The 13266-nt window shown below is 36.0% G+C and overlaps 1 protein-coding gene across 2 annotated transcripts in view; it reads right to left on the minus strand.

Annotated features, from left to right (window-relative positions):
• Positions 1–13266, minus strand: part of ELOVL7 (ELOVL fatty acid elongase 7) — a 50664-nt gene that overhangs the window by 8867 nt on the left and 28531 nt on the right. Inside the window, exons 1-4 of one of the 2 annotated variants that reach the window (XM_032145054.2) lie at positions 9433–9507; positions 8170–8226; positions 5816–5921; positions 365–501 (exon numbers count right to left, since the gene is read on the minus strand). In XM_032145054.2, the coding sequence (XP_032000945.1) occupies positions 365–501; positions 5816–5921; positions 8170–8226; positions 9433–9507 (375 nt within the window). Of the gene's footprint in view, positions 1–364; positions 502–5815; positions 5922–8169; positions 8227–9432; positions 9514–13266 lie in introns of those variants that run through there. The other variant, XM_058433990.1, reaches the window with a different exon arrangement.

The following is a 13266-nucleotide window of genomic DNA, read 5'->3' on the forward strand; positions in this document are numbered from 1 at the left end:
AGTTGCATTCCCTCAAGGTCATTTAGATCTAATGGAATTTCTAATTTCTAATAGGTATTATGCCTATTGATGGTCATATAACTTTGGAGTTATTTTAATCACAAATGTATTTATTCTTGTATAAATGCATAAAATAGTATAAAGATGGCATAAAACTACACATGCTTGTTTAACTGTCTGAGCCTCTTGGTTACCAAAGTTCATCTAACATATTAAGAACCATGATGGCATATCATGTAGGGGCCAGACTCTCTACCCCTATTGTTTTGTCTTTCTTCTTTATTTAACTAGTATCCTAGTTCACAGTGAAAACAAGTGACTCTAGTTGCTTCATATATGGTTTTAAAGGCAATTAATTGCTCACAAGCTGTAATGATGTCAAATATTTTTTCCACCACAAATACTTCTGGTAGGCTGGTCCCAACGCAGAAAGTCCATAGTAGGAATACATGACTACATGTACAGCTGTATTTAGAAGGGCATGGAATGTTCCCAAACCACCTGGAAAATAAAATTATTGTAATATGAGGCCATTGTTCCTTAAAATGAACCACATTTTCATCTGAACTGAGATTTTTGTATAATTATTTCTTGAATTTTGGAAAAAAATATATAAAATATCAATCCTTTTAAACAACTATCAAATTAGAGGGGGCTGGACAGTATATGTAGTAAAATATAAGATACGAACCTGAGAAAGCAAATTAGCATATCTTTATTTTGTTATATCTTAGCTTAAGGTGGTCTACGATTTGAACTTACTTACACTTAGTTGAGTTACCTTTTAAATATAGTATGTTGCTAAATAATAGTAATAACGTTCATATTTTAGTGAGGGTTAACATATAAAAAGTATACAAAGTACATTAATCTTGATGATTTTTCATGTATGTATACATCCATGTCACTACCAAGATCAAGACACAGAACATTTCCAACACCACATAAGATTCCCATGTGCTCCTTCCAAGAATATACTCCTCCCAAGGTAGCTTTACTCTAACTTATCACCAACGATTATTTTTGTCTGCTATTAAACTTCACATAAATGGAATTACACAGGATTACTCTTTTGTACCTGGTACATATATTGGTAGCTTGTCTTTTTACTACTGTGTAGTATTATACAATATAAATGCATCACTAGTTACCCATTCTCCTATTGACAGACATGTGGGTTGCTTCCAATTTGGGCTATTCTGAATAAAGCTGCTAAGAATATTTTTGTATATGTCATTGTGTGGAATCAAATTTACTTTTCCTACTCTCAATAATCTTCATTAAATAATTTTGGCAGTAAAACCACTGGCTTTCAGTAGCAAACTGCTGAATTTAATTAATTATCGTTTTCCCAAAGTAAATATCTACTAACTGTGAAACCATCCTTATTTATGGCTTCCAATTGATTATGCCTTCCTATCTTGGTTTTCTTCTTCTCATTTCGCCACATTTCCTACCGATCACCTTCAACTGAGAATAGAAGCAAAGAACACATGGGTATGTAAGACAAGATCATTTCAATTGTCTTTAGCTGGACCAGTAATACAGCAGAAGGGGAAACGGTGTTTAGCTGATAGTGTGGCGGGGGGAACACTCTCCCTGGGGTCTGTTTCCTAAGAGAACAATCTGGAAGAATATGTGTTCTTTATGTATAGCCTGACTCAGCTTAGTAATGTTCACCTGGAATTTACATTTTTCTCTAAAACATTCTATTTTCTTAATTCCAGTATTCTTTAATTCTGGAAATAAAGCAAACCCTCATCAATTTAGATTACGGTAGAAGAAGAAATGAATTCATAAACACTATGCATTACAGAAAGTTTAAAGGAAAATACAAATTCATCACTTCTAATATAATCTGGAGAAAATCTAATAAATCTGTTACACAGTAGAAATTGCTTTTAAATAATTATTCCTAATTGCAGCAATTCTAGATATTTCTAGATACTAGCACTGCTGAAGTACTCTGTTAAAATAACCTGTTTTAAATAATTACTTTTAAGTAGTTAAGTATTCTCCCAAAGCCTGATTTATGCTATACTGTTCTACATAAACTTTCTCCTCCTGACGAGAGAAAGCTGTATTTTAGCTAATCCCTCAATTACCATAAATTTCAAGTCAGAAGGAACTGAATTAATTAAGCTTATTAACAACTTTCCAGCTTGAATTATTTACATTTGGATTGGTCTTCTTTCCCAAAGGAAATCTGAATAAACACATTATTGTGGTGTAAGAACACCTTTTCTAGGTTAATTTAAAAATAGAATAGTTGTCTACTTCTGATAGTTTAGGAGTCAAGGTGCTTAAAAGGAGGATAAGCCAAATACCTCTCAAATTCATTTGTGTTTCATAATAATATACACATAGGACATCTATTTCACCTTTGATATGGAACTATGTCAGAGCTTTTCTAACTAAGACACCTCTCCTATTACTTAAAAGAGGAGTGCCTATTTTCTATTTGGATACTTTCACCATTAAATATCCTAAAATGAGGATCTTAGGCACACGGATTTAACAAAGCACTAGTGTAGCCAAGAGTGTTTAGTAAGGTTTACTGATCAAAATAAGCTATCAAATAAAAGTAACATGTTTACTTTCTCTAGTTATGATTATTTTCTGACAAGCTATTTTAATCAGTTTATTTACAAAACAACCGTATTTTAATTAATAATGTTTTTTGTATCTTCTTTGGAAGGCTTTCCTAACAAAATATTTTCTAAGCCTGTTTTCTTCTTTATGATAATGGGTCTGTAAACAAACATCTCAGAATGAATTACGATTACTACCATCACATTTTACGCCTTTGGAAAAAATAAAGGAATCACCTGGGTAATAATCAAATTCTCCATATCTCTGGAAGGGGATATATGCATAATTAATATAAAAACCTACCACAGAAATATCTTCATCCTATTCAAAAGAAAAGCTGGATTGCTATTACCCCACTGAGGAGTACAACAGAAAAACAGGAAATTAAATACTAGATAGAGATCAGCTGTGCTCAAGTTTTTGCAAAAAACAGTTTAGAATGGACAGTTTCATTCTAGGAGTGGACATCAGTGCCAAACAACATTTCTGGGAACAGCTTTTGTTGCTGTGCTTGTCACTGAAATAGGTATCAGGTCTGCCGAATAAACCTCTATTATTTACTCTATCAATGTAACTCTTTTGTCAGACATATTTCTTAGGTTTGGGGGGAATACTGGAGATTGTGACGGGTATTGAAATATACCATATGAAAAACGCTAGTGTGAGTGGCAGAAAGTTTTTTCATAAAAGGCATATAAGCTGATTGTAGTGGAATTGGGGGTACGCTGTTTGAATTCATAAAAATAGGGAGGTTAGGAGGAGAGTTTTAATAGTAAAATATATCGTATAGAGTTCTGGTGAATAAATAGTGTATAGTGCTCCTAGAAAAATTGTAGCAGTTAGGGCATTTATTATAATAATGTTTATACACTCAGCTATAAAGAAGAGGGCAAATGGGCCTGCAGCATATTTGATATTGAAGCCTGAGACTAATTCTGATTCTCCTTCTGTAAGATCGAAGGGGGCTCAGTTAGTTTCTGCTAGTGTGGAGATAAATCATATTATGGCTAGGGGTCATGATGGTAGGAGTAGTCAGTGTTTACTAGAATTCCACATGTAAGATTGAACAGAAGTGCCAATGCATGGAACATATGAGAGAGAAGAAAACTATCTTCTACTATTTTCATTTTGTAAAGAAGAAGAAGGATTAAGGTATGGACAAGAAACCCGTTATAAAGTGACTGATGTCCATAAACATAGTACCACTTAAAGACTGAGGTATGTCGCTTGAACCTGGGAGGCGGAGGTTGCAGTGAGCTGAGATTACAACACTGCACTCCACCCTGAGCAACAAGAGTGAAACTCTGCCTCAAAAAAAAAAAAATTTGAGGTATATCATATTTAAATTCTCATTATTGAAAGCACTGCTTGCTTTCGAAATGGAAACTACACTATCAATGAACTCAAACATAGAAGTTAGAAAAATGCTCAATTGTATTCATTAAATAAAATTTATTTCTCCCATTCTTGAACTGTCAGATAGTCAATATTTAAAAATTAGAAAATATAGAGAAAGGGACGGAAATAAAGAGGGAGAAAAAAACCACTTTTTGTTTCAATATCTCCAAATCACCTCTGTTTATATTTTGGGATATTGCCTTCCAATCTTTCTTCTATTCACATTTAGTTTTCAGTGTGTATCCTGGCCTCATGTGAGAAATCAGAATAAATAAATTATAAGGATGTGAAAGCACCTTTTCTAGCATACTTTAAAAATAGAATAGTCATCTATTTCTGATAATTTAGGAGTCAAGCCACTTAACAAATAAGATGAGCTTTGTTAAATCCTTGTGTATAGGATCCTCATTTTAGGACATTTAATACATCTCAATATCATTTTTGTTTCACAGTTATATACACACAAGTAATAATAACCACTCTATTAGTGAGTGTTTAGGTATTTTCCAATTTTTCACAAACACCAATAAGTGTCAGTGTATATCACTGTAGAAAGAATGGGAAGGGTCAATATGCATATAAGGGGAAACAGAAACACAGAAAGTAAGGATAAATAAAATAATGGAGATTAACATAGTTACCGTTGATTTGACAAATGGACACCGCTGAGACTATCTTGTTTTAATGCAAATGAAAGGTTTATACTAACAACCCTCATAAGAAAAAGCAGCTACATTTACTTAAAAACATTCCTCAATAATAAATGCCAATTTTGAGCAAGGAGGTACTTTATATCCTGGAAAATCCGATGCCCATAAGCCATGATAGCTACAGCTGTTTACTCATGATTCACAGCCCCTGTGGCTCCTCTGAGTTCTGGCATCCCCTTCCTGATACGGGCTTATCCATGTCTTCTCATGCTCTGAGACATGTAGATATTTTTCCTCCATGTTTAGAGAGTCTAGAACTCAAACAAGAGTTCCTCAATTGTGGTTCCCCCTTTCTTTTAGTCTAGCAGAGTTAGAAAGGCCAATAGAGGCAAGCTATTCACAGAAATGTTATCAGCTATAGGTCTATTTGAAGACTTTCAAAATTTAAGAAACTGGAACAAATAAATCCCCCAACCAAATTTTCCTAAGGCAAGAATATATCCTTGGGGATATCACTTATTTAAAACTGTATAATAGGATAAAATTATTTCTGGTTTCTCCAATTCTTGACGTTCAGAAGCCTAAAACGAAAAAGAAACAACCTGTTTTCCAAGCTTTCAATTTAAACTATTTTAGACCTTAAAAACAGTATCAACACATTCTTTAATATGGTAGGATGCTTTAGGAAATTGGGGTAACCACAATTTGACACATCTTTAAAGAGCTGTTAGGGGTTAGAGTGTGTGTCAGCTATTAGAAATTTGAAGGCAAATAAGACATAGAATTTGAGATAAGCATTCTAACTTCCTGGGAACGTACAGGAAATCGTTCTCTATACTCCTATAAAGCCAAAGCTTTTACCATTTGATTTATTATTTATTTATTTAAAGATATTCAATAAACCTCTCTGGGAAAAGAATAAAATACAAACAAAACAACTAAAGAATATGTGTAGAAGGCTGTGCCCAGAAGTTATGTATCTCTAAAGAGTGGGGTAAACCTAATTATTATGAGTCTTATGTTTATTTTTCAAGTAACAATTAATGAGAGAAGTATAAACAAAGTGACTCTTTGATTTTTTGAGTTTCTTAGAAATCACATTTTAGAAAAATATTTTGTTTTTAGCATATAGAAATGTTGTTTATAACACGTGATCCCAACTTTCCCTTGTCTACCTGCAGCAAATTTGACTCCAAACCACCAGGTCCACGGCATGATGGTATGATGGAATACATGAAGGAAAGTCACTTGGCTATTTTTCTTGCGCAGAACAAAAAAGATCTGAAATAATGTAAAGAATATCAAGTTCATAGAAAATCATTTGATAGTGTATTGAGTATTATAAAAAATATTGGCAAAGTGCAAAGTATTTCATATCATAATTTCCTCTAAAAGTGTTGCCTTATAGAATGCTTACAGAAGCCGCTAATTCCCCAAGGGGCAGCTCAAATCTAATTATTATGAAGTAACTTAGGTACGATGCCTACACATGGAAGCACCAACAAAAAGGCGAAAAAAAACTTTATGCAGATTTTAAAATCAAAGATATAAAGTAAGGAATATGGCCAAAATTATTGAAAGAAATTGTATTGGTAAAAAGAAAAATTCTCCTGGATTTTGAAGTGTATGGGCAAGCAGAAGACTTAGGATTGAAATATTCTACATTGCTCTCCAATACATCTTACTGATATGGATAAGGGATTAGGCAAACGAAGACGACTTGCAACAAATCAAAAGTTAGCAAATTATTATTAAAGAAAAATGAAGGGAGAAAAAGTTGAAAAGTTAATTTGAGACATATGAGGGAAAAGAAAGCAAAACTGCATAGAAAAAAATGAGAAGGCGAAGGAAGATAACACTCAGAGTGAACGTTATCCAGTGGTTTGTAAAAACCCTATCAACAAAATGGTAGAATTTGGGAGAGGGGGAAATGTTCAAAAAATATTCCAAAGTGAAATTAAGAATATGAGTGTTAAGATTTTTAAATACAAGACTAAACAGAATAGCACAAGGAAAAGTATTAAGAGGAGTATTTGAGAAATGTAGTTTAGAGAAGGATATAGAAGCAGTACAGTTTCCTTATGGAAGCTGGAACTGAGAATATGCAAAGCAACTGAGAATATGGAGATTTTGCACAATTTCCAAGTGCAAAATGCATTTGCTTATGCACATGGAAGAAGGCTGAGTGGTGCAACAGAAAAAGCCATACACTAACACTCTGGGTCCTAGTCCCACTTAGTAGCAGCATTCCTCTGGGTAAGTCACTTAACTTCTTGGCTTCAGTTTCTCAGAGTGAAGGTTCTGGACTAATGCTTCTCAACCCTGGCTGCATATTACAATAGCCAAGAAGCTTTTTAGAAATAGCTATGCTTGGTCTCTGTTCCAGACCATTTGGCACCAAATCTCTGGAGGTAGGGCCTTTTTTTGTCGTCATTGTTTTCCCTAATGCAATTAATTTTATTGCACAATGCGGGCTAGAACTACTAGAATACAGGCTCTCAAAACGTGGTCCCTGGACCAATAAGTATTAGCACCATCTGAGAACTTGTTAGAAATGCAAATTTTGATCCCCATCCAAGGCCTAGTGAATCAGAAACTCTGGGGGTGGCGGTCGAGGCATCTGTGTTTTAACAAGTCTTCCAGGTGATTCTAAACGCATGTTAAAGTTCGAGAACCACTGGATTGTATGTTCACACAAGTCCTTTCCAATTCTAATGTTATGTGATTAGTCATTTCAAAAGGTGAAGCATATGGAGATTTCCTACAAGAAATATCGTGGTATGCATTCCAAAGAAAACACACTTTTCCGTCTCAGAGCCAAAACTAGCTCCAAATAACTAAGATACACTTGCTGCAAAGATACAACAAATATTCAGCTTTCCTAGCTCCTCTGGAAACAAAGGTTCATGGCTTTCTCCTCTAAATCACAGACCCTAATTCATGACACATGCTTCTCCCAAGACCCTGTCATGCAAGTTCAGAGGTGATCTTCACTAGGATCTGAAGTAAGAAGAGACAGGGCCCAGTAAGCACAAACTTCAGAAAAGCAGCTGAATTACTGACAGCCCAGGGGTAATGCAACATTCTTGTGTAAGTTTATGAATTTTTAAGCATTTATCCTCCTAAAGGAATATGGATGGCTGTGCTTTGGGATTAAAAAAAAAAAAAAAAGGTAAGATGTTTTCTGCTTTTTACTTCCTGAACTTGATTCATAAAACAACTGTCATCCATCTATATAAAGATGCAGTTTTGTAGTATATGACACAGTTACCATGCTTATCTTAATCAACTGATAGCTATATAACAGAAACGTTATAGAGTTTGCAAAATACTGGGAAAAAAAAGGTTATCCTATCTATTCTCTAAAGTCACTGATAATAAAAGGTAAAAAAGGTAACAGTAGGTCTGCCTGAAAAGGAGAAATAACCAAACTTATCAGACAACTGAAACTACAGCAGTTTATTGGTTTCACTGAAAGATCAAACATTTAAGATCAAACATTTACCAAATGTGGTGGCCATATACTCACCGTATCTAATAGCTCAATAAATTTGGAGAAGTAATAAAGCCAGCAGGTACGTGCCATCTGCAGAAGCACAAATAAATCTAAATTTATTTTATTTTATTTTGTATATGGAAGAAAAGCTTATATTTTTAAATTTTGGCAAAATATGCAGAACATAAAATCTGTCATGTTAACCATTTTTTAGTGCACAGTTAAGTGGCATTAAGTACCTTCACATTGTTGTTCAACCATTACCACCATCCATCCCTATAACTTTTTTCATCTTGCAAAATTGAAACTACACCCACTAAACTACATCCCATTCTGCCTCTCTCCTAACCCCAGCTACAATTCTACTTTCTGTGTCTATGAATTTGACTACCCTAGGCACCTCATATAAGCCAAATCATGCAGTATATGTCCTTTTGTGACCTAATTTTTTCACTTAGCATAGTGTTCTCAGGGTTCATCCCTGTTGTAGCATGAGTTAGAATTCCCTTCCTTTTAAAGGCTGAATCATACTCCATTCTATACATATGCCACATTTTGTTTATCCATTTATCTTTTTATTTTTTTGAGATGGAGTCTCACTCTGTCATCTAGGTTGGAGTGCAATGGTGCAATCTCGGTTCACTGCAACCTCCGCCTCCCGGATTCAAACGATTTTCCTACCTCACCCTCCCGAGTAGCTGGGACTACAGGCCCATGCTGCCATGCCCGGCTAAGTTTTGTATTTTAGTAGAGACGGGGTTTCACCGTGTTGCCCGGGCTGGTCTCAAACCCCTGAGCTCAGGCAATCCACCCACCTCAGCCTCCCAAAGTGCTAGGATTACAAGCGTAAGCCACTGCACTTGGCCTTGTTTATCCATTTATCTATCCATGGACACTTGGGTTGCTTCTACCTTTTGGCTATTATGAAAAATGCTGCTATAAACATGAGTATACAAATATCTCTTCAAGTCTCTGTTTTCAATTATTTTAGGTATATACCCAGAAGTGGAATTGCTGGATCTTATGGTAATTCTATTTTCAATTTTTTGAGGAAACAGATGTGAATTTATTTTTAAATCCAAGAAATTAAAACAGAAAAGCACCAATTTTCATTTTATAGAAAATTATACAAGTGACTTTCTTTTATTCTTGTAATTTTTCACTTTCTCCACCACAACACACACAATCTGATAACTGAGTCATTTGCTTATTCTAAGTTTACATCCAATGTTACAAACAGTTCACAAAATTTTAACACTGATTTTGAATTTCAAGTTTTTCCAAAGAGAAACTTACCCTCAAAGCTGTGGGTGACCGTGAATAGTCAACAATTTCACATCGAAATGAATAACCTATACCCCAGCCAGACATCACAAACTGCAAGAGAGCACATGCATATTAAGAAAGGAAAGCATTTTCCCAACAGCCACAACAAAGGTAGTTTTGATAGTGTCTCTTCATTACATTTTCAGCTGAGTCAATATTCGGTGCAGAGGAAAAGGTAGCTGGAACAAATACAAAATGAACATGCTTGATATCAAAGCTTGATATCAAGAATATTCAAAACCACAAACTCATATATTATTTATATAAACTGTGTTCTGACTAAAATGCTCATCTCTTGGGATGATTATTCTAATATGGTGAGTTTTGCTTAAACAGCAAATACTGGTAGGTGACTTATCTTAGGTTCATCTATATATGTGTGAGTGAATGTGTTTGTGTACTCTTAAAGGGAACACTTGGATCTGAATCAGTCATTTCTAGCAATTTCCAGTCTTTCTACTTAGTCAATAACTAAACATGAAAACCAAAATGCCTCAATGTACTCATAAGATGACTGCGACAACTGGGCTTTTCCCATCATTGGCTGGTGAGTGTGATGTGAGGTAGTAGTCCATGGCTCAGATATTATTAACAGTTTTATTGTGGATTCACAAGACAAGTAAAAGAGGAAAATGCTCTTGTTAACAATAAAAGTGCAATCTGGCAGGCCTTAATTCCAACACACCCACAAAGTGATCCAAGGCTGATGGTGAGAAGAAAGAGCCTATTGTTGATAAATCTGAACTGTAATTCAAAGATTATAAAGATTATACTGACATTCTTTCAGTCTGATGGTGGGAAGGTCTTCTTTTAAAACAGTAACTGAAAAGGAAAAGCCAAGGGCCTCAATTTTAACTTAACACATATATGAAATGGTTGGCTTAATTTAGGGTACTGACAATATGATCAGTTCTTCTCTTTTCTGACTTCTTATTCTCATACATGCCAAATCCCCCAGGGAGATCTTCTCTCTCAGTATAATGGTTATATCCTTTTCTCCATTGAACCATATTTTAAATTTCTAGTTTTAATTACTATTAAGCTAAAATTAGAACTTTACAATTAATTAAATTCTAAAAACAAAAGCTTATGAGGCATTGTCAGAATAATATTCTGATGGTGTAAAGAAAAGAAACAAACGAGAAGAACAATTATTAGACACTATAGTATTATAAAATGCATAATTCTTTTCTGAGACTAGCCTCTAGCTTGACTTATAAGATAATTTAATCACACTGTTAACTTGGTAAGTTATAAAATCTTGAAAATTAAGACTCAGAAAAGCACAAGATATATATTTCATGAATGAGAAAAATAGTTAACAGAAACAAATCAATAGATTTTGCCAAATGAATAAGGGCACATGACATAGAAATGGCTAATTCTGTTTTATAAAGTCCTACCGTCAGTGAGTGTCCTCATATTCTCTTGTGCTCAGACTAATTTTTGACTAATGTAACGCTCTATGGCCAGAAGCTATTTATTGGAATTGTGATGAATAATTCTCCACCTTACCCTACCCCAAACAAGCACTGTGTTCAATGAAAGTTGTGTGACTTGGCCTTCTGTTGGGTCTTAAGTGGTCTCTGCTAGAGTCTGACTGGTGCCAAGTAACTAGCACTTTCAAACAGTCACTACACAAGAAGGCATCTGAGTTCCTTGAGTCTGATGTGCTTCCCTTTCAACTTCTTCAGATTTGGCCTAATACCACTGGTGGAGGTGTTTGCTTTGTAAACCGAAAGAAATCATACTCCATACAATAAACCATGTGTTCAGATGTGCCATCAACAGATGGATGGCATGCTGTGTGGCTATCAAAAGCCTTTGTTTAAATAGAGTAGAAAGTTTAAGAACATTCCAACAGCCTGTGGCACTTTTTACATATATGTCTATATTCTAGGCTAGTAATAAGAAAAATTAGGCAAGGCCCAGTGGGTCACACCTATAATCCCAGCACTTTGGGAGGCTCAGGCAGGTGGATCACTAGAGCCTAGGAGTTTGAGACCAGTCTGGGCAACATGGCAAAACACCATCTCTACAAAAAATACAAAAAATTAGCTAGACATGGTGGCGCATGCCTGTAGTCTCAGCTACTTGGGAGGCTGAGGTGGGAGGATCACTTGAGCCTGGGAGGTCAAGGCTGCAGTGAGCCAAGATTGTGCCACTGCACTCCAGCTTGGGCGACAGAGCGAGACTCTTTCGGCGGGGCGGGGTGGGGGGGATGAATTCCCTGAATTCAAAAAGTAATAATTTATATTTGGCAAGCAGTTCCTGAAACTAACACATAAGTAACTCAAGTATTAGCAGTAAATGAGAGTCAGAAACTCTCAGATATTTTAAAACTTTCTTTTACATTGTAATTGATCAAGTAGGAATCAAAGCTGACCGGTGATGACTGGATTCTTTCCAAGCCTGAGAAATATATTTGGGGACATTACACTCAATGACAAATCAGACATAGACCCTAAGAATATGAGAGCAAGGAGGGATCTGAGAGACTATTTGGTTCAATCCTATCTTTATAAAATGAGAGAACTGAGGCCCAGAGGGGTTAAATAACTTGCTAAAAATCAGGCAGACAGTCAGTGGCAGAACCAGAACTAACTAGTTCCTAATCTCCTGGCTTCCAGGTATGTTCTTAACACCTTACTACAACATGCTGTCCCCTAAGACCATACGAGGACCTTATGTTTTCTTTGCTCCCATCTCTATCACTCTTTTCCTCTCAGTTGCTCATTCTCCTGAAGGGACATTAAGAGTGGCCTGTGAGTTAATTTTGAAAATAAAATAGAAGAAACGGAAAGCAGCAGAGTGAGTCCAGACTATAGGGAGGACTGTGAGAAATAAGGCCAGAGTATTTTTTTTTTTTTTTGAGACAGGGTCTTGCTCCGTCACTAGACATGCTCACCGCTCATTGCAGCCTCGACCTCCCAGGCTCAAGTGATCCTCTCACCTCAGCCTCCCAAGTAGCTGGGACCACGGGCGTGCACCACCATGCCTGGCTAATTTTTTTGTATTTTTTGTAGATACGAGGTCTCCCTTTGTTGTCCAGGCTGGTCTCAAACTCCTGGGCTCAAGCAATCCTCTTACTTCAGCCTACCAAAGTGCTGGGATTACAGGTGTAGGCCACTACACCTGGCCAGCCACAGTAGATTTAAAGTGATCAATATGATGGATCTGTAGCAACAGTCAGGTCAGAAGAATGCATGTGGAGAAACTATGGTGCCAGGAGAGGTCAGTGGGGCCATATTGGGCCCTTGTGAGCCCTACTTATGACTAAGCACAAGGTATGCTATAGAGGAAGTTAATAAAAAAGGATAATGAAGCCAGCCAGAGTTGGAAAAGAAGGAATCTCAGAAAAGAACATACTTGGGGGTGGCTGAGGCATGTTAATAGCACAGGGGAAGAGAGAGAATTCATGAATCTGTTTTAGGGTCCTGGAAGAGCCCCATCTCTCTTATTAACAATTAAGGGACAGTAATGAATTAATGAGTTAATGGGAAAAAATTAAGGAACAGGCTTCCTCACCTACTGCTTTATATGAGTCTATGCTCTCTGTCCCCACAAAGCCCAGCTAAACCAACCAAAACAGTCTACCATCCTATAGTTCATCAGAGTATCCAGAAACCAAAGGTTCCTACCACGATGATGACAACTCTTTACTGAGTCAAGATGAACTCTGATGTCAGACAGACCTGGGTTCAAATATCAGCCCTCCACTTACCAGCTATGTTACTTTAAGAGTTTCCTCAAAACTAAAATTTATGAATTAATTCAATCATCCATTAAGGCAATTATGTACAA

This window comes from Hylobates moloch, unplaced genomic scaffold, assembly GCF_009828535.3.
Source record: "Hylobates moloch isolate HMO894 unplaced genomic scaffold, HMol_V3 SCAFFOLD_23, whole genome shotgun sequence".
NCBI lineage: Eukaryota > Metazoa > Chordata > Mammalia > Primates > Hylobatidae > Hylobates > Hylobates moloch.